We start from the raw sequence: 20,848 nt of genomic DNA on the forward strand, positions 1-20,848 counted from the left end.
GGACATTCTCCTGGCACTGATGTACTTATTAGAAGTGCCTCAACCCAAGCTACATGAAGGTGGCAGGAGAAAGGACATGCTGAAGGTACCGAAGGCCCAGGCTTGGGCTGGTGCTGCCTAGAAAGCAGGGTGAGGGTCTGGGGCTAAGGCCCTTTGTTGGTGCAAGGTCTCATATCCAGGTTGAATGAGCTGCCAAGGCTTTAAATTTGCAGGCTGAAAGATAGCCATTAGGATGAGCTCACCAGGAATGCTGACTCAGATATAAAAGCTCAGTCCAGAGTGCAAGGTACCGTCTAGGCAGAGCAGCTAACCAGTTTGTATCCCTCACCTACTTACAATGACTCCTGCCGCCCACGAGTGGGTGTAGAGGGTTGTGGGCACACATCCAGTAGGCAAGCGGCAGCTGGCACCCCCTCCCCAATGGGAAGACTGTTCCCAAGCAGGTAGGAAGGGCCGGCTAGCGAGGAGGTGGAACACACAGATGACAACAGACAGGCTGGCCATGATAACTTAGTTTATGGGTCAAGCCGATGCAATGCAAAGTTGGTTGTCCTTTTTATCATTTCTTTTTTTTAACGAAAATAAATAAATCAGATCTGTCCCCTTCAAGGTCAAAAGAGGGAGGAAGGACAGCTGGCTCCTTGGGTCATCTTGCCCTTAATCACTCATCTCCTGTTTTGACCTGCCTTGGCACAGTGAAGGAAGGATTTAATCAACTGCTTCCATGTGTTCAAGGGAACAGAAAGAAAATTAAGTGGCTGGGGGATTAGGGAGGAGGGAAGAGTCAGCAGGACCAAGAGGCAGCCAGTGCCTGGGGTTGGAAACCAAGGGAGCTTCTGGACTCTACTCAGAGCCAATCACTCCAGGCATGGTAGCCAGGGCAAATTCCCACACACAGTCCAAAACCCAAGAAGGGTGGCAGAACTGGACCTAACTTTGTTGCTAAGGCCTTTTTAACTGCTCTGTTCCATTCTCCACTCACCCAACAGCAAGAACCTGCTAGCTATAGTTCCTCCATGACTTCTCAGTTTGGCCCTAGCAAGACAAAGCTTGAATCTGTGGCTTGCTGGGTGCCAAGGACTGACTACTAGGACCCTGGGAAACCACAGGATTTCTGTTCTGTTATGTCCCAGAGGATAACATAGTGAGGATGGGCAGGGCCAGAGCTGCCTTCCCTAGGACACCTTGAGGGGACCTTTCTTTACCCTGCTCCTTATGGCCTCCACGGAAGGTGTGCAGCCTGAGAGGGGTCAGCACAGGCCACGCAGTATCTGGCCTAGGGAGCAGCTGAGCATTGGAGTAGAACAGCCTGATTCCTATGAGAACGGGAAGGGATGTGGTACAGCAAGGGCAGAAGTGTGGGCAGTGCTGAGGCACTATGCTTTAGTTGAGAAGCAGAGAGCATCATGGACATGGGGGCCATGGCCTGATCAACTCCAGGAGCATCTAAGAGAATTTCTTGAAGGCGTCCAGGTCAAAGGCTGTGTCCAGGAAGCGCTGCAGCTCTGTCAGGTGGGTTTTCTTGTTGCCAGTGGCTGGAGCAGCTGCTGGGTCTCGGCCAGCATACCTGAGAGACACAGAGAGAGGGAGCAATGAGGACAACAGTCAGAGAGAGGCCCTGCCTGGTCTTCTCTAGCTTGCTTCCAGGTTAACTGCCCACCAACCTGAGGGAAGGTTCTGCAGGCCTCCCCATCAGGGACTTGGGCCTTACCAGACAGGCTTGGCACGGTCAATGGTGGTCCGAAGTCTTGGCTTGACATAGTCATAGTAGCCTTGGTTCTTGTGCTCTTCCTGGCACCAGGCCAGCTCAGCATTGGGATACTTCTGTGCCTCCTTCAGCAGGAGGTCGAAGGGGAATGGTGATAGCTAGGAGAGAGCAGGGTTGAAATCAAGGGTTGAATTCAGAGGGTGGGTGGGGTTAAGCAAAGGGAGCCTGGAATTCCAGAAGGGAAAGTCTCAGTTATTGCAGGTAGGAAAGGTTAGAAACCTCAGTGAATGATTTTATGCCAAAGCACCATAATCCAATACCCCATAGGTGGGACCCTGATACCTAGCTGCTGTACCACATGCTCTCACCTGCTCAATCCTTGTAATAGCCACCTGCTCTGTCATGCCCCTGGCTTTGCGCTCTCGGGTGAGGTCATAGTACACCTTGCCAGTGCAGAAGAGTAGTCTTTTGACATTGTTTGGGTCCTGAGCTGCAGGGCCATCTTCTGGGATCACACGGTGGAAGTGGGTTCCTAAAAGAAAATTTCTACAGCTAGGCTGGTTCTTTCTCCAAGCCTATTCCACAGCTGCTGTGCATGAGCTGAGGGCTGTCACACAGGGCGGGATCTATGGTTTCTGAGGGTTAGAGATACTTCTACCTCATAAGCTTCTGATACCTGTGCATTTGCTCAGACTAAGAAGGTTGTAGAAACGGGCTTGGGGATGTACATCTTTAACCCTAGCACTCAGGAGACAAAGGCAAGTGGATCTCTCTAAGTTTAAGACTATCCTGTACTACATAGTGAGTTCCAGGAGAGCCAGCGCTACATAAGAGAGACTCTGTCTCAAAAAAACCAACCATCTGATGGCTACTTATACCTTATAAATTTACAAATAAAAAAAAAAGTTAAAACACCCAAGAGGGCATAGCCAAACAACTGCTGCAGGAACTGGTGCTCACAAAATGAGAGGAGACTTGAGACTGTTTTCATGATTAAACATTCAATTGGGAAATGACAGAGTACAGATGAAAAGTCCATGGAAAAATCATATGCAGGCCAGGTGCTGGTGCCACACACCTTTAATCCCAGTACTTGGGAGGCATAAATCATATTCAATGGTGAAAGACTGGAAACTGTTTCTCTGAGGTCAAGAACAAAGCTAGCAGGCCCACTCCTGCTACTTCTACTCAACAGGCTACTGGAGTCCTAAAGACAACAGCTGGGCAAGAGAGAAGATGTACTGGCAGCAAATGGGAAGTGGGAAGTGAGGGAGACTTATGCAAACCTGATGTGAGTTCAGTCCCGGGAGCACTCATAAAAGTGGAAGAACCAACTTCTGAAAGCGGTCCTCTCACTTCTATACATACTACACAAACTCCCCATCAAAGACACAAACACAAATATATTAAGTAAAATAAAATCTCAATGACGACTTTTGTAGAAGAGAGGACTGCTCTCTAAAATTCATACAAGAACTCAAGGGGCCGGGCAGCGGTGGCACAGGCCTTTAATCCCAGCACTCGAGAGGCAGAGGCAGGCAGATCACTGTGAGTTCGAGGCCAACCTGGGCTACAGAGTGAGTTCCAGGAAAGGCGCAAAGCTACACAGAGAAACCCTGTTTCAAAACAAAAAACAAAAAACAAAAACAAACAAACCAAAAAACCAAAACAAAACATAAAAAACACCCCAAAACCCAAAAAAACTCAAGGGACAATGACTAACCAAACAAAAATTTAAGACAAAACAAAGCTCAGAGGAAAACTTTCAAAATGAACTATAAAAGCTACAGTAAACAGTGTGGCACTGGCAGGGCCTTTAGTCCCAGCACTTGGGAGGCAGAAGCAGATGGATGTCTGTGAGTTCGAGGCCAGCCTGGTCTACAGAGTGAGTTCCAGGACAGTCAAAACTACACAGAGAAACCCTGTCTCAAAAAACAAAAATAGGGAGGCACTGGCATAAAGACAGATACACAGACCAGTGGAACAGGACACAGAACAGAGTACACACTTGGCCAGATTAATTTTCAACACAGGTGTCAAGGCCATACCCATACCATGGTGAAGAATAGTCTTCACAAATGGTGCTGTAAAGCTGGAAATCCATATGCAAAGGAATGAAGTCAGGATCTTGAAGGACTATTTGTATACCCATGTTCAAAACAGTGTTACTTACAAGAGCTAAAACAGAGAAGCACCCTAAGTACCCACGAAGCACAGGTGGATAAAACAAATGCAGCAGATCCATAAAATAGATCACTTCTCAGTCTTTTGGGTAAGATCAAGTGTGTAGAATGGAACACTCCTCCACCTTAACAAGATAGGAAATGATGGCTACACTATACCATGGGATGAACCCTGAGGACATTATACTAACTGAAATAAGTCAGTTATAAAAAGACCAATATAGACTGAGCACTCCTATTCTTTAAACTCAAAATCTGAAAACTCTCTGAATACCAACATGACATCTCAAGTAGACTATTCATCTGCCATGTGATGGGTTATAACTACAGCACAGGTACACTGGGAATAGTGATTTTCATTACATGTGTACAAGATACACATTAAGTGCACTCTACATTTAGATTTGGGTCTATACACATATTTAAAAACCAGGAAAAATACCAAATCCAAAACATCTCTGGTCCTAACCATTTTGGAGAAGGCTGCTCAGCTTTACGATTTGATTCTAGTTAAAGAATAGAATGTGGTTGTCAGAGAAAGAGCAGGAAAGTGTGGGGAGTACTTAGGGGTATAGGGTTTCAGTTTTACCTGATGTAAGCTCTAGAAATAGATGGTGTGATGGCTGTACAACAGCAAGAATGTTCCTGTGTGATACTGAACACTTAAAAATGGTTAAGACAGCAGATTCCACATTATGTAAATGCCACCACACACAAAAGACAGAACACAGCAAACAAGAGGTTTGCTGTACAGAAGACGACAGGGCTTGGTGGTTCAGAGGAAGCAGTCTTCTTGGCCTCATGAGCCCCAGGAACATCTGGGTGGCTACAGGCTGTATTAGCACCTGCTTCTCACTTTCCAGGTAGAGATCTCAAGCCACAGACTCCTGTCTCGGCTTTGCAGCTGGCATGCTACCTTCCCCCCATCTTCTCCTCACTGTGAAGAATTTACTCTGAGACTTGTCCTCCTGAGCTGTGTTGAGTTGTCACATGCATCTATTTGTGATCCTAGATGCATAGTGGTATCTCTTTTTGTTGTTGTTTTATTTTAGACAGGGCCTGACCATGTAACTCTGTGGAGCATGCTGGCCCTGAACTCAGAGATGCTCCTGCCTCTGCCTCCAGAGTGCTGAGATAAAAGACATGCGCCACCATGCTCTGCTATTTTAACGCAGTCCCAGGGGCACTCACAGTCAGAGGTCTGTATCTCATAACTAAAAGTCCAGAAAGAGCCTCAGGAGATGGGTAAATACAAGTCCTGTAGCCCTACAGAACAGCAAAGAGCCCCCAGAGCTAACACCTATGTCCTCCACACATACCTGGAAGCATCTCATCAAAGCTAGTTCGTGCCTCAGGGTGGCGCAGCAGGGATTTGGGAGTGAAGACGATTAACTGAAAGGCAAAATATGCTCACAGTAGACTATATTTTAAAGATTCTAGAATGAAGGTACAAGGTAAAGGTCATCTAAACCTTGATCTTTGATACACAGCCAGGACAGCCTGTCTTCCCGATCTCAATGGGAGACTCACAAAATATAGGAAGAAAAAGGAAGATACTAATTTCTCAGCTATTTCCCTCCCCTGGGTAGGTATTTACTCTCCAGGGCCATCTTCCTGACCTGGTGCCTCTCCCTGGTGAGCTGAACAGCTCCCAGGTAGTCAGTCGTAAGGACAAGACACCTGTCTAAAGCAGAAGGTCTAGCACCAGGGCTGTTCTGTCTTGTGGGCCTGCAGGCTACTAGGGGCACAAAGCTGGAAGCCTTAGCTTTGTATCCATCCTTTGCAGTACCCAAGGCAGCAGGGCCCTCTCTGAATCCTTATCGCAGACACCTTCTTTCTGGTCATTTTGTCCACTTGCCTTCTCCACACAACTCCTACTCACACCTCAACATCCAGCTCAAAAGCTGCTTTATGGGGCTCCTGGAATTCCTTGGTCCCAGTGCTCAGCCTACCTACATGACAACCTGTCTTATTCTCAATATACCATGACTCTACTTGCAGGGCTGAGGATTGTATTTTGCTAGACTCTCTTACATGTGGTACTAAGAGCATGTCAGGACTCTCAGTCTGGGAGTGAGAATGTGCAGTTCCCTGGCATTCATAACAATAGGACCTGGCTTCCTGAGACTACACCTCATCCTTATTCCCCTTTAGGTATCATCCACCCAACCTAGAGAAAAAGACACTAGGGAAGTCCTTCTTTGTGTTAACACAGGAAGGCCAGCACTCTGGTGATTCTGGAGAACCCAGCACTGACCGGCTTCCGGAAGGGCAGCAGGATCTGTCGTCGAAGTACATGGAAGAAGTTGCCAGGGGTGGAACAGTTGACAACAATCCAGTTGCAGTCGTATAGCTGATTGATGTCAAAGTTGTTTTCCTGCAGGTCCTGTAGCAAGGAAGGAAATGGCCAGAGGCCAGTAATAGTTGTGAGCATTCTGCCTGGGAGAAGGGTGGTAACTTAGGGCAGAGGGGCCTCAGGATGCTCACTGGAGACTCAAGGACTCACAAGACAGTAAGGAGCAGGCTCCACAGGTTCCCAAGTCTGAACCCATTTAACACTTCCTTGGCAGTGGATGTATGGAATATAGGAGACACAGGTGCTAGCTACAATTTAATCTACTCTTCCTAGTAGTTCTGAGTTCTTTAAAATTGTCTTAAAGTCTTATTTGAACCATAGCAATGGCAATCTCACTAAGAGGTCAGGCTGAGGTTTCTAGGCTTTCAGTAACAGCAGGAAACAAATGAAGAACCCTATTTCAGGGAGATCAGAAGGCATGGGGCCACACTGGTCTATCCTCTCTGATTCCTAAGCCAGAGGGAGAGTCAGCTGAGATCTGACCCCTCTGGACATCCAAATGGAATTCTTTCCTACATGCCCCAGGCAGCCAAGTGTCAGGGTCTGCTCTACTCACAGGCAGGACATCTGGGTCATCATTGCACATCTGCAGAAACCGCTCTGGGCGGGCAGAGGAATGCTCCGGACCCTGGAACCAGACAGACAAGTTAGTTTGCAAGTTCTCACATGCTGACATCTATTGGACTTGCTGTTTCTTTCTCCTGATGTCTTCCCCCTCCCACTAGCAAATCACAGGACAGCAGGGATGAGGGAATTGAGTGCTTGAAAGACTGAGTAGCATCAGCACCATCTGTTGCCCATCTGTCTAGGGATGGCCATTCAGAGCACATGCAGATGGGCCACTCTTGCCTTTCAAAGTGCTAGCTAGTCTTCCCATCCAATGGAAGCACCAACAGAACCCTCCTGTCTTTGGGATGGGGTCCTGGACGGTCCTTCCTAGGTCTTGAGTTTGGTGGGCAAGGGGAAGCTCTCACCATGCCTTCCATGCCATGAGGCAGCAGGAGCACAATGCCATTCTGCCGCACCCACTTGGCCTGTCCTGGGCAGATGAACTGGTCAATGATGCACTGTGCCATGTTGTTGAAATCACCAAACTGGGCCTCCCAGAGAACCAGAGCATTAGGGCTAGCCATGGCAAAGCCCAGCTCAAAGCCTATCATGGAGAGAAAAGGAAGAAAGACATGTTGAGGATATCAGGCAGGGGATGCAGACGACTAAGGTGGGGCTGGGGTTGGCCTTACCCAGGACACCGTACTCAGACAGCGAGCTGTTGCATACGGTGTAGGGGGCCTGATTGGGCCAAAGGTGGTTCATGGGGATGCAGGTTTTTTTGTCTACATTCTGATCATGGAGCACATGGTGGCGATGGCTGAGGAAGAATGACAAGATTAATACGCAGGAGCACAAATATTTGAACCAACCACTTGAACCCTGACGCTCTAGTAGACCCACTGTGACAACCTGTCTTTCTACCAGATGCTTCAGAGTAGAGCCCTCCCAGCATATAAACAGAGCATCCACACAAAACAGGAAAGGGTGGGCAGCCCAGACATTGAGGATGCAGTGACTTTTCTGGAAATGATTTCCCCTGGAGTATAGATACCAAAGAACTTGCCTTCTGTTTCAAACTGAAGGGTAAATATTTTTGTTACCTGAAGGTGCCCCGCTCCACATCCTGGCCACTTAGCCGAACATGGATGCCTTCCTTCAGGAGTGATCCGAATGCCATGTATTCTGCCAGGGCCCAGTCCACAGTCCGGTTTGTCACTAGCTCCTTCCGAGTCTTCAAGATCCGGCTCAGCCCTGCAGAGAAAGAGCACGAGATGCTGGGCAGTGGTGGCACACACCTTTAATTTCAGCACTCAGGAGGCAGAGGCATGCGGATCTCTGTGAGTTCGAGGCCAGCCTGGTCTACAGAGTGAGTTCCAGGACAGGCTCCAAAACTATACAGAGGAACCCTGTCTTGAAAAACCAAAAGAAAAGAAGAAATAAATAAATACATACATAAATAAAAAGGAGCCAGAGAGAGCACTCACAGTACTGGAGGTTCAGCTCACGTGGACACCTTTACTTTCTGTGCTCCAATGACACAGGCAGAGCCTCTGTCACCCAGTGTTAGGACAGCAAAATGGTGACCTCTTAGTTGCTTCTCTGCTTCTTTCCAAGTGAAGGAACTTGAGTGTTGTGGGAGCTGAGTCTACCAATATACCCAGTGGGCTCTAGGGGAGTTTGTATAGTGCATGGCTGGGGACAGTGTCTTCAAGAGGTGCTGATCTAGACCACTGTTTCCACACACAAGTGCAGGGCTGGTTACCTCCATGGATGGTAAAGTTCTCCACAGGTACAGAGCTGGCGACATTTCCAATGTGGGCCAAGACATCCTCTTCCAGGCCAGTGGAGGGGCATGACATGCTCCTGGGCTGTCCATCCAGGGTGAAAAAGCCTAGGAGAACAAAGACATGCTGAGGCATGCCATCTACTTTGGAAGGGACATCTGCAGAGCAGACCAGAGAAACAGTTCTGCCTTTCTAGAAACTTCACCACAGTACCATACAGCTTTGGATGGTCTCCTTGGGGACCACAGAGGCCTTGCTGAAAAGACCACTCACTATATGTGGCAGGTACAGAAGAGGAGAGCAGAGCTTTGTCTGGGAAGAGGCTTCAGGACTCCACCTGATGTACAAGGAGTCGAGCTGGGGTGACAGCCCCTTGCTTACCAGGCCATGGGGAGTCCAGCCAGTGCTTGATGTGCAGGATCTTCTCATCTTTGGATCTGGTGAAGGCTTCTTCACAGATCTTATCGTACTTGGAGATCTCCTCCTGAAAGAGGGGTGGATATACACAGCTAACTGAGCGCAGCACACCCGCGTTGTGCCGGCGTGTTGCACCCTGGCTTTCCCGTCCCTCTGCACTTCTGCACACCCACTACCCACGTGTGCACTCAGAATTACAGCCTCTGACATCTGAAAGAGGCCTGTCACTTCTGCTCCTCATCCCGTGTCACATGGCTAGAGATTCTGTTTAGTCTGTTTAGCCCCCGGACTGAACGTTTTTCCTAAGAACTGGCTCAGTTTTACGTGTTTGTCAAAGACTAGGCTTTAGAGCTGTACCTTCAGCAGCAGCCCATTCTGGGCCCTCACACCATCCCGTGTATCTAGAACTGCTGCTCCTACTGTCCACTGTGTCAGAACGCTTGGTACAGATCTTACAGGATATTTACTAAGCTGAATGGACCCTTGTTCATCCACAGCCTGTGTCACCAGAAAGAACTACTGGGTAGCCACTATCTCATCTCTAGAATACTCTTCTCCGCCTCCAACAGATCTACTCCTTTAAAAAGCATCTTGGTGCCCCAGATCCTCAAAGAAGTTGGAATGCTGAAATGCTACAGCTGTCAAGACTTCCCATGCTTCCACTCGGGTCCTAAGAGGAAGACTGGCCTAGGATGATCTACTCTAGTTTGCCCTAGCACAAAGGCCTGCCAGGACATACCTCATATTCGGGCTGGTTGACGACACCCTGGGATACCAGCAGCTCTGCATACTTCTGCAGTACAGGCTTCTGCTTGCGGATCTGCTTGTACATGAGTGGTTGTGTAAACATAGGCTCATCCATCTCATTGTGGCCATTGCGTCGATAACACACCTAGTCAGAGTAGCAAGAGAGGACTATGAGAGATTGTGGTTGGTCTGTGGAAAAGAATACCTGTGTGTGTGTGTGTGTGTGTGTGTGTGTGTGTGTGTGTGTGTGTGTGTGTGTGTGTTTATCTGTCCTTTCATCTGTGTGATGTCAACATGGCTGATATTGCTTTGCCTCAATTTACTTCCTCTACAGTTAAGATTTTGATTTTCTTTATTTTACATGGGGAACTTGCTCGATCAGATGAGACATAATGAGAGTGAGAGTGACTTGGGAATACAAATTCTTTCTTTTTTCATTTTCTTTTTTTTCTTTTTTCTTTTTTTTTTTTTTTTTTTTTTTTTTGACAGGGTTTCTCTGTGTAGCCCTGGCTGTCCTGGAACTCGAGCTGTAGACCAGGCTGGCCTCGAACTCAGAGATCTGCCTGCCTCTGCCTCCCGAGTGCTGGGATTAAAGGCGTGCGCCACCACTGCCTGGCACAAATTATTTGTAAAGCAGTCTTAGATAGGACCAGATGGATCATATAGCTCCCACTGAGGAGTAGAGAGCCTATGTCTGAATACTCCGGAACGAGAGGATCCTCCCTGAAGTATGACATTACAAAGCTCCAAGGTGACTTAGCAAGAGTAAGAGGATAGGCAAGACACGCTACTTGGACATGCTTACCCTGGCATCACTTACCAGATCAACAACAACATCCTTGTGGAAGGTGCTTCTCCACTCAGCTGCCACCTTGCATACATACATGACAGCTTCAGGGTCATCCGAGTTGACATGAAAAATGGGGGCATTCACCACTCGGGCCACGTCAGTAGGGTAGGGGGAGGAGCGGGCCATCCGAGGGTCTGTGGTGAAGCCAATCTGTAAGTATGGAACACATGATCAGGCATCAGGGTATCTGGAACTGGTAGTACAGGGTACAGAGAGTGGTAGGCAGTGTTGGGCACAGCCTATACATTCTGCTGAGCTACTAAGAATGTATGCCCTAAGTGGCTTCTTTGCTTAAGTTTTGTTTGTTTTCCTACTCTGGTAACAAAATTCATGTATGTTTAACATAGGGAATAGGGTGTAGTATTAACTGTTTTTTGTTTTTTTGTTTTTTTTTCCTTCAAGACAGGGTTTCTGTGTAGTCCTGGCTGGCCTCAAACTCAGAAGTCTGCCTGCCTCTGCCTCCCAAGCGCTGGGATCAAAGGCATGTGCCACCACTGCTGGGCTGACAGGCACATTTTTAAGTTTTTCTCTCCAGACCATTTTCTCTGCAGGCATACTTATGTAAATACGTATAAGTACATTGCAGTTTAAGCTCTTGCTTCACCAACGCACAACGGTTCCAACCCCTGCTACAGGCAGAGTAGGCTAGTGGTAGCACAGTTCCCTAGTGTGCACAAAGTCCAGCACTGAGACAGAAAGGAAAAGTAATGTTAGCCAAGCTATGCACTTGAGAGAGGCCAAATTGCTTTTAAATCATCTCCCTTCTCACCCCAATTTCTTTGTGTGGATGTGGCATATGTGTGTGGAGGCTAAACATCAATGTAAGTTGTCTTCTTGTCTCACTGAACCTGTAACTCACCAATTGGCGAGGCTGGCCAGCTAGATTGCTCCTAGTATCTGCCTGTCTCTGCCTCCCTAATACTAAACTCATGAAGGTCCTCATAACGGGTGTGGTGACTACAGTACCAACTGAAGTAGTTCCCTAGTCCCCTGATGACTACTACTACTTTTCTTTCTTTCTTTCTTTCTTTTTTTTAAATTGTTTTTTGAAGCAGGGTCTGACTATGTAACTCGGGCTGGCCTGCAACTCATCATGTAGACCTAGCTAGTCTCAAACTCTCAGATCTACCTGTTTCTGCCTGACAAGTGTTGGGATTAAAGGTGTGGTACAGCTAGGTACAGCTGAAATCCATGGATATTATGTGCAGAGAAAACACAAAACTCTGAAATTGCTTAGCACTGAGAAGGCAGAAAGGATTTTTATAAATGAGGCTAGCCTAGTCTACCTTGAGAGTACTAGGATAGCTTGGGCTACAGAATAAGAGCTAAAAAACAAACAACCATACAAACAAAAAACTTCACAAAACAAACAAAAGTTTCAATAGAACTCTTCTATAAGCCAGCACCTCCATTCAGTAGCCGAAACAACTAAAAGGAGGGTCTTAAAGAATATCTGTACGCCCACGTTCACAGCAGCATCATTTACAACAGTTTACCCTGGAGAGGCCACTCAAGTTTCTATCAATGGATAACTCAACAAAATTTGGTGTATTCCTAGTGAAATGTTATTCAGACTTAAAAAGAAGATTCTGACACATCACAACATAGATGGACCTTGAAGGCATTAAGGTTAGTGAAGGGGTATTATCTTAAGAAGACAAATACTACAGGGTGCCACTTAAATAAGGTATCCAGCGTAACCACAAATTAAGAGACAGAAAGTAAAGTGGTGGTTACCAGGAGCAGGGGAGAAGGAACAAAGAATAGGCAGCAATTGTTTTTGTTTGACATTTATTTTACTCTGTGTGTGTGTGTGTGTGTATGTGTGTATGTCTGATACATGTGTGTGGGTGCCCACAGAAGCCAGAAGAAAGGGTTGAAGCTGGGCAATTATGAACCGCCCAACATGGATGCTGGAAATTTAACTCAGGTCCTCTGGAAAGACAGCAAGCAGTCTTAACTACTGAGCCCCTCTCCAGCCCCAGGCAGTGATTATTTAGTGTGGAGCTTCTGTTGACAGAGATGAAAGATGGTGACTGCACATTATGGATGTGTTTAATACAAGTGAACGGTTCCTTAGAAATGGTTACATGGGCTGGAAAGATGGCTCAGCGGTTAAGAGCACTGGCTGCTCTTCCAGAGGTCCTGAGTTCAATTCCCAGCAACTACATGGTGGCTCACAACCATTGGTAATGAGATCTGGTACATAATAAATAAATAAATCGCCAGGCGGTGGTGGCGCACTCCTTTAATCCCAGCACTGGGGAGGCAGAGCCAGGCAGATCTCTGTGAGTTCGAGGCCAGCCTGGGCTACCAAGTGAGTTCCAGGAAAGGCGCAAAGCTACACAGAGAAACCCTGTCTCGAAAAACCAAAAAAAAAAAAAAATCTTTAAAAAAAAAAAAAAAAAAAAAAAAGAAATGGTTACATAATATAAGCTTGTTATGTATTTTACCACAATATAAAAAAGGGGAAAAAGTTCATTAGTGGAGCTTTTTGTTTATTTTAAAAGATATTTCTTGGCTTCTTAACACCATTCTCTGAGGGCAGGCAGATTACATACTAGTACTATCATTTACCTCATGCAAGCTACTCAATCCCTGCTTCTCAATGTTCTTTTTTGGAAAACGTAATACCACAGCTGGATGTAATGGTACATGCCTTTAACCAGGCACTGGGAAGCAGAGGCAGGGTTATCTCTGTCCTCATGGATTGAGTTAACGCTTATGAGATGCCTAATCGGATATGTTGCTGATCATATGCACTCAGACAATGGCAGCTTTGCCATGAGTGTGATATCACTTGGTCACTCATTAGTTCCTCCCACAATCTCCCAATGCATCTGGACTGAGGCTTTCTTTGTAAATGCATGCATGTGGTAGGCAGAGGACAACCTCAGGTGTTATACTCAGGAATGGCATCCACTTGGTTTGAGATAGGGTCTCCATTGACCTTGAGTTCACCAATTAGATCCTTATTGCCATCCTACTTCTGAGATTATAAGTGTATACAATCACGTACATCTTTTCAAAAAATTAATTTATTTTTATGTGTATTAGTGTTTTGCCTGCATTATGTATGTGCATCATGTGTATGGAGTGCCTGCAAAGGCCAAAGGCAGCTTTGGATCTCCTGGAACTGGAGTTACAGACAGTAGTGAGCTGCCATGTGGATCCTGGGAATTGAACCTGGGTCCTCTCACAGAGCAGCCAGTGCTCTCAACTGTTGAGTCATCTCTCCAGCCCCCATATACAGCTTTTTATACGGTAGCTGGGGGCTGAACTTGGGTCCACAGGCAAGTGCTTCGTAGGCTGAGCTACTCCCCTAGAACTGTCTGAGCACTGGCTGAGGGCAGCTCAGGCTCATATTAAACATCTGTGATAGATAAACTTCCTTAGACATAAAGACTTCCTGCCTGCCCCACCCCCACCATTTGTCTACTTGACCTTTAAGTCACCCCTTAGTCATCAAGCAGAGAATTAATTGCTATCAACCTCTGGCCTCCCTTTCCTTCTTGTCATTTTGCTCCCCCCTCCCCCAAAATGAAACGTAAGTTCTGTGTTAGTAGAGCACTGTAGTCCTTGCTCTGTTTGATGCCCAATATGGTGTTTATACTTAATCAGTAGCTGAGTATTTGTCAGGGAGAATTACATATAATGGGTGAGATGACCCAAAGGAAGGATATAATAGGTAATAGATGGCATGTGTCAACGCTGGGCAGAACTGAACTGTGAGAACTAGAAGAATATTATTAATTGAAGCAGTACTAGAAACAAGAAAACCTAAGATTAGAAGTCCATTTTATGAAACAATCTGTAATGACTACTTCTGCTAACGCTGTTTTAAAGATTGCATAATAAACAACATTAGGAAATAATGTAGTGAATAAGAGAGGATAGTAAGGCCTTTCCTGGATCTCGCTCTGTAGACCAGGCTGGCCTCGAACCCACAAAGATCTACCTGCTTCTGCCTCCCGAGTGCTGGGATTAAAGGCGTGCGCCACCACCGCCCGGCTAGGACTCTAGTTTCTTAAAGAGAAAACTGATTACCTATAACTGTGGCTCTAGACAGAGACACTCTAAAACAATAATGTCCTCCCCTTAAATAATGTAATTAAAATCTTTCCACTGTAAAAAGTAGTTTTCTGTGTTATGCAAAGAAATTTATTTATTTATTTTATGTGTATGTGTGTTTTGTATGCATACCAGAAGACAGCATCAGATCCCTATGCTACAGTTATAGGCAGTTGTGACCTGGTATGTAGGTGCTGGGAATTGAACTCAGGACACCTGGAAGAACAGCCACGCTCCTAACCGTTGAGCCAGCTCTCTAACCCCATGTGTTATCCAAATTTTAACAAAAAACCCACCGCTTTTATAATCATGAAACAGTGAAGATTTTATATGACCAGGAGGACACAAAGGAGGCACTAGACAGACATCTGAGGTTACCTGGTTGTTGACAACCACATGCACAGTGCCATGAGTTGTGTAGGATGGCAAGTCACTGAGATGGAAGGTCTCATACACGATGCCCTGGCCAGCAAAGGCAGCATCTCCATGCAGCAGGATAGACATCACCTGCAAAAGAGACTCCGAATGTAACACATCTTGATGGTTAAGTCCACAAAACAAGCGGATGAAATGAGCTGCAACTTGTTTTTATTATTTGTGTTTGAGTGTATGAAATGGAGAACAGGTACACATGCCACAGTGCATGTGGGAGGTCAGAAGACAACCTTGTGGAGTTGGATTCTCTTTTTCCAAATTTATGTAGATTCTGGGGATCAAGCAAACTCCTTCATGCACTGAGTCACCTTGTGCAGCTCCTAATTTTTTTCTTTTCTTTTCTTTTTTTTTTTAAAAAGATTTATTTATTTATTATATACACAGCATGTATGAATGCAGGCCAGAAGAGGACACCAGATCTTATTACAGATGGTTGTGAGCCACCATGTGGGTGCTGGGAATTGAACTCAGGACCTCTGGAAGAGCAGTCAGTGCTCTTATCATCCTCTGAGCCATCTCTCCAGCCCTCCTAATTTTTTTCAAAGGTAATGTTTTAAGGTCATTCACAACTCACAAAGTAACAGGATTACAGAAGGCTTCTAGAAAGAGTACAGAGCCCTTCTAGAAGGGCTTCCCTTCTACCTGACTTGCTACCACATCTACATGTGCCACCACCTGCTAGCACCTGCCCTGAATACAGAGAAAGCCACATACCTGATATGTCATCCCTTCTGCACCCTGCAGGATATCCTTCTACACCTTACAAACTCTCCCATCCAAGAAAGCAACTCCAGCCCCAGCCACTCCAGGGGATGGGAATTCTCAGTTGTAATGTCTCTGGCTACTCCTACATACCAGATAGGTTAGCCCTGGTCACTTGGTCTGGTCACTGTCTGCCAATTTCCCTTCAATTCACTTATTGGCAATGAGTACACAGTGATATTGGGTGGGAAGAACTTCATCTTCTTCCCTCTTAGCCTTCATCTCAGCCTCAGCAATCTCTGGACCCACCTCTGCTCGTTCCTTGAGTGGGCAATGGATAATGATGACCTCTGATTTGTTACTCCTACATCTATTAATTGGCATCTTCTTCCTTCTCCCCAATTTATGATCATATGCTCATGATTCCTATCCTATCCTACAGACTGCACATAAGAGATTCATGATACCATCAGTTCTTCTGATGCTCACGCTATTTCAATGTGCTGTGCCTTTCAGGGTACCTCATTTTCTGGTACCGCAGCACCACAGCCTCATATTGTGTTGTCTGTTATCAGCCCCAATTCCTCCAGTAAAGGATGGAAACTGTGAACTCACAGCTGTTTGTTTACCAACACCAGTCTCTAAGCACAGATCTAGTGAATACATGGGTGTGCACACACACAGGTTATTTCTCTATCTGTATATACCACATCTATCAACATCTCCTCCAGCTACCCAGAGTTTACCTATTAGCTCAGCATCCCCAGTAGGACCCATTCCTTGGCTATATAGCCTATGTCTCTCCCAATCCCTTGTATCACTTAGGGTTCTCAAAACAACAAACAAACCAACCAAAAACTCAGAGCCAGTGAGGTAGAGGTTGGTATAGGACTGCCTAGCTGATTTTAAGGAAGGAAGCTGCCATGTTTAAGCACTGTGAGGCAGGGTGAGCTATGATTTAAGGAGGGACTGAGGATTCAGTTTGAGTCAAACTATTTAGAGGCAGAATTCCTTCTCCTTTTGGTACCTCAGTGTTTAAAAGACAGGCTTTCATGAGCCAAGGCTGGCCTAAATGTTGCTACATAGACAAGGATGACCTTTGAACTCTTCGTCCTTCCACTTCTACCTCCTGAGAGCTGGTATTACAGGAAGGTATCACCATGCTCCGTTTTATACAGTGCTGCAGACTAAACACAGGGCCTCACGCTAACTCCCTATGGTACTATACTGGGAAATGGTGGTCAGCTATTGAAATCATCCCAGGCACATGTGGGCTTCCCTTGAGTCTGGAGATGTAACACCTCTGGCAGGAGCAACTTTTCCCTTTGCACTGGTTGAGCCGCTTGGACTGGCTAGTTTTCTGTCAAGTGACACAAATTAGAGTCATTTGGGAAGAGGGGACCTCAACTGAGAAAATGCCCCCATTTTCTGGTCTGTTGGCAAGCCTGTGGGGCACTTTCTTGATTGATGACTGATGTGGGAGGGCCCAATCCACTGTGGGTAGCACCACCCTTGGGCTGATGGTCCTGGGTGCTGTAGGAAGGCAGGCTGAACAAAACTATGAGGAACAAGTCAGTAAGTAGCACCGCTCTATGGCATGTGCTTCAGTTCTTGCCTCCAGTCCATGTCCTGACCTCCTCCTCCGATGATGGACTGCGATATGGAACTGTAAGCTGAAATAACAATGCCACCCCCAACCCCACCCCCCAAGTTGCTTTTGGTTATAGTGTCTTATCACAGCCATAGAGAAGTAACTAAAACACCGCCACAGCGATAATTTAAACTTTCACAGAGGAAATGTTTCTGGAATACAAACTCTCAAAGGCTACACACACTAGTACCAAGTCAAATTAGGTGAGTTTCTCAATATACAAGGTTATAGATGACCTCAGCCCAATTTATACAAAGTACGCAGTTTTTACTGAGCACTAAGGTTATGTAACCTGCCATCTTACTGAGTTCTAGATTTAGCATAAATCAAATCATTTCTAAGGAATGTCAGAAAAGTAGCAAGAACAGCAAGAGACTGACTAAGCTTTCTCCTGGTTGGGCTGAGGTCATGCAAGGGCTTAGAGCAAGGTGGAGAAGCAACTCAGAAGTCAGGCTGGTGGTTATCTGCAGTGGGGTAAGGAAACAACGAAGCACATGTGGATAAGACCACTCCTTAAAATACAAGGAGTGGTGCTGGAGAGATGGCTTATCGGTTAAGAGCACTGACTGCTTTTCCAGAAGACACAGGTTCAATTCCCAGCAACCACATGGCAGCTCACAACTGTCTGTAATTCCAGGATTCAACATCCTCATGCAGGTACAACACTAATGTACATAAAATAAAAATAAGTAAGTTAAAAAAAAGTATGATTTTCCAACTAACCAGGAGCTAGCCAATTCCCTTCATTAGATCCTAAACAAGACCAAAAATGTTTGAACCCTTCTCTGCTATCTTTCCCATTATTTTATCACCTCTCATGACACTTCTAATATTCTTTTTTTTTTTTTTTTTTTTTTTTGGTTTTTCGAGACAGGGTTTCTCTGTGTAGCTTTGCGCCTTTCCTGGAACTCTCTTGGTAGCCCAGGCTGGCCTCGAACTCACAGAGATCCGCCTGGCTCTGCCTCCCAAGTGCTGGGATTAAAGGCGTGCGCCACCACCACCCGGCCACTTCTAATATTCTAAACAAGGTCTGCCTGAGTGGATTTTTTTTTTTTTTAAGATTTATTTATCTATTGTGAATCGTGTCTGCCTGCATGTACACCTGTATGCCAAGAGAGGGCACCAGATCTCATTACAGATGGTTGTGAGCCACCATGTGGTTGCTGGGAATTGAACTCAGGTCCTCTGGAAGAGCAGCCAGTGCTCTTAACCGCTGAGCCATCTCTCCAGCCCTTGTCCACATTTTCAAATGCAGAAGCTACCTAAACCTACTTACAATTTCATTTTACTACCCAGTACCAAATATCTAGGCCAGCTCCCTCATATAACCCTAATGTTCTAAGTGGACATGGGGCTACTTGTCTCCCAACATAGGTGAAGCCTCACTGTAGATGTTCTATATCTACTTAAAGGTTTTCTATGGCACTACCCAACCCCTAACCTGGAACCCAGTAAGTATCCTCTATGTGCCTGCAACAGTATCATCAATGAGAAATTGCTGTCACCTCTCAAAGCTCTTCTAGCCAGCTTTGTCACCTTCCTCTAAGTCACCAAGCCTAATACTGGGATTATAATTTGTGTTTTTTTTTAACTTATATGTAGGTGTTTTGCCTGCATGTATTCTGTATACCACATCTCCAAGAGCAACAAGTGCTCTTAACTGCTGAGCCATCTCTCCAGCCCTGATTTACAGTATTTTAAAAAGCAAAACCAGGTATGGTAGTGCAATATATAATCCTAACACTTAGGAATGGCTGAGACAGAATCTCTTAGATGAGGCCAGCTTGGGCTATAGTCAGACTTTGTCTTTAAATAAATAAAAAATAAGTATTACAGACCCTACCAAAATTGTGCCCCTCTGCAGGCCACTCTGAGCGGCTGGCTTTATGCTATGGCCCCAACCCTCGCTCCACTTTTCATCCATCTCCACACACTATTTTTTCTGTTTACCTCCCTAAATCATACTGTTTCTTCAATTAAATATTTTAACTTTTTTTAGTTTTTAATTATGTGCGTGTGCACGGACATGAGTGCAGGGCGTGCCGAGGCCAGAAGGCATCAGATTCCCTGAAGCTAGAGTTACAGGCAGTCCTTGAAAGGTCTGGTGTGAGTGTTGGGAACTGAGCTCAGATCCTCTGTCAGCTCTGACATGTCTGACTGTCTCATCTAACTCTGAGCCCACGTCTATGGGTGCTCATTCTAAAGTGCTTCACGGTTCATGCCGCAGCTGCTTCACTCACTGTTCACTGACTTCTGACATTTCCCCCCCTTTCTTTTGTTTACTTCTTTTTCTTCAAACAGAGCAAAGATCCTTGAGAGCAGGCTGACACTGTCTTTTTTACTCAATGTATCACTCAACGTACATTGTACCATGTACATTGAACACATGATTTTTTCCTGGTTTCTTAGTTTTTAACATCATTTTTAATAAGAACTAAATAATTTGCTATATAAATATAAAATTTGCTACAACTCAGAATCATATCCTGAGGTTAAATAAGGATAAGATTACAGACAGAAAGAGTTTTTATTCTTGAGCAAGCCAGCCAACCAATATTCGGCATTCTCGATACACAAAGAAAATGCCATGGCAGCTGGGAGCTGTCTGTCATGCACTTTTGGCCTGATCAGTGACACTCTCTCCTGACATCTGAGTCCCACACCTTTTCCTTGCAGTCTGTTTCTGTTCATAACTAAAAAGTGGCTCCTCTATCAGTATTGTGAAGACACAGATAACACCTTACCCAGTTCTGGTGATTACAACTTGGAAGAAGTGTGATTACATCCATAAGGCACTGTGTGGAATAGGAGGCAGAAGGAACTGTACTCACAGGCTCTCAGGGCCTCACCTTTTTCCCTTCAGTATCTCCACAATAAAACTGCTCAGCTTTGGTCTTGCCCATCACCACAGGGTCAGCAGCCTCTAGGTGGGAAGGGTTTGCCACCAGGGACAGAGTGATGTTTCTGTCAGTCACACGGTTGATCCTTCGGTGATACATGCCCAGGTGGTACTTCATGTCCCCAGAACCCTGACGATAAAAATGGCAAGTGATGCTGGTTGGAGAGATTTATTCTCAACAGCAGCCTTAGAGATGGGATTTTGACTCCTAGGGCCTAACTGCAGGAGGATGGGGAACCTTTCCCCAACATTATCCCTCCCAGGCACAAGTACAGGGTCACCTGGGCAGAAAGAATATATTCTTGCCCCCAGCAGGAGGAATATAAGGCTGCTAGGTAGAAGAGGTTGGCAAATTCCAGTAAGGAAGGCAAACTAAATGGTCTGGAAGAGTGAAGCTTTGGTTAAGACATTCTGAGAAATCAGTGGGTCCAGGGGGTCTCAAGTAGACTGAGAAAACCATAGTGGCTATATCTCCACACAGAACCTCACCTCA

At 45.8% G+C, this 20,848-nt stretch overlaps 1 protein-coding gene across 7 annotated transcripts in view; it reads right to left on the reverse strand.

Moving 5' to 3' along the window:
- Nucleotides 1-1,366: 1,366 nt before the first annotated feature.
- The window catches only part of Ogdh (oxoglutarate dehydrogenase), a 75,576-nt gene continuing 56,094 nt past the window's right edge, over nt 1,367-20,848 (reverse strand). For all 7 annotated transcript variants that reach the window (XM_059275483.1, XM_059275490.1, XM_059275485.1 and 4 more), the window contains exons 9-23: nt 20,306-20,485; nt 15,047-15,175; nt 10,568-10,747; nt 9,740-9,892; nt 8,965-9,067; nt 8,562-8,690; nt 7,900-8,050; nt 7,489-7,616; nt 7,222-7,400; nt 6,804-6,875; nt 6,149-6,277; nt 5,211-5,283; nt 2,077-2,240; nt 1,712-1,866; nt 1,367-1,567 (exon numbers count right to left, since the gene is read on the reverse strand). In XM_059275483.1, the coding sequence (XP_059131466.1) occupies nt 1,447-1,567; nt 1,712-1,866; nt 2,077-2,240; nt 5,211-5,283; nt 6,149-6,277; nt 6,804-6,875; nt 7,222-7,400; nt 7,489-7,616; nt 7,900-8,050; nt 8,562-8,690; nt 8,965-9,067; nt 9,740-9,892; nt 10,568-10,747; nt 15,047-15,175; nt 20,306-20,485 (2,046 nt within the window). In that variant the 3' untranslated portion in view covers nt 1,367-1,446. The remainder of the gene's footprint in view (nt 1,568-1,711; nt 1,867-2,076; nt 2,241-5,210; nt 5,284-6,148; nt 6,278-6,803; nt 6,876-7,221; nt 7,401-7,488; nt 7,617-7,899; nt 8,051-8,561; nt 8,691-8,964; nt 9,068-9,739; nt 9,893-10,567; nt 10,748-15,046; nt 15,176-20,305; nt 20,486-20,848) is intronic.

The sequence above is a fragment of the Peromyscus eremicus genome, chromosome 10, assembly GCF_949786415.1.
Source record: "Peromyscus eremicus chromosome 10, PerEre_H2_v1, whole genome shotgun sequence".
Classification (NCBI taxonomy): Eukaryota; Metazoa; Chordata; class Mammalia; order Rodentia; family Cricetidae; genus Peromyscus; species Peromyscus eremicus.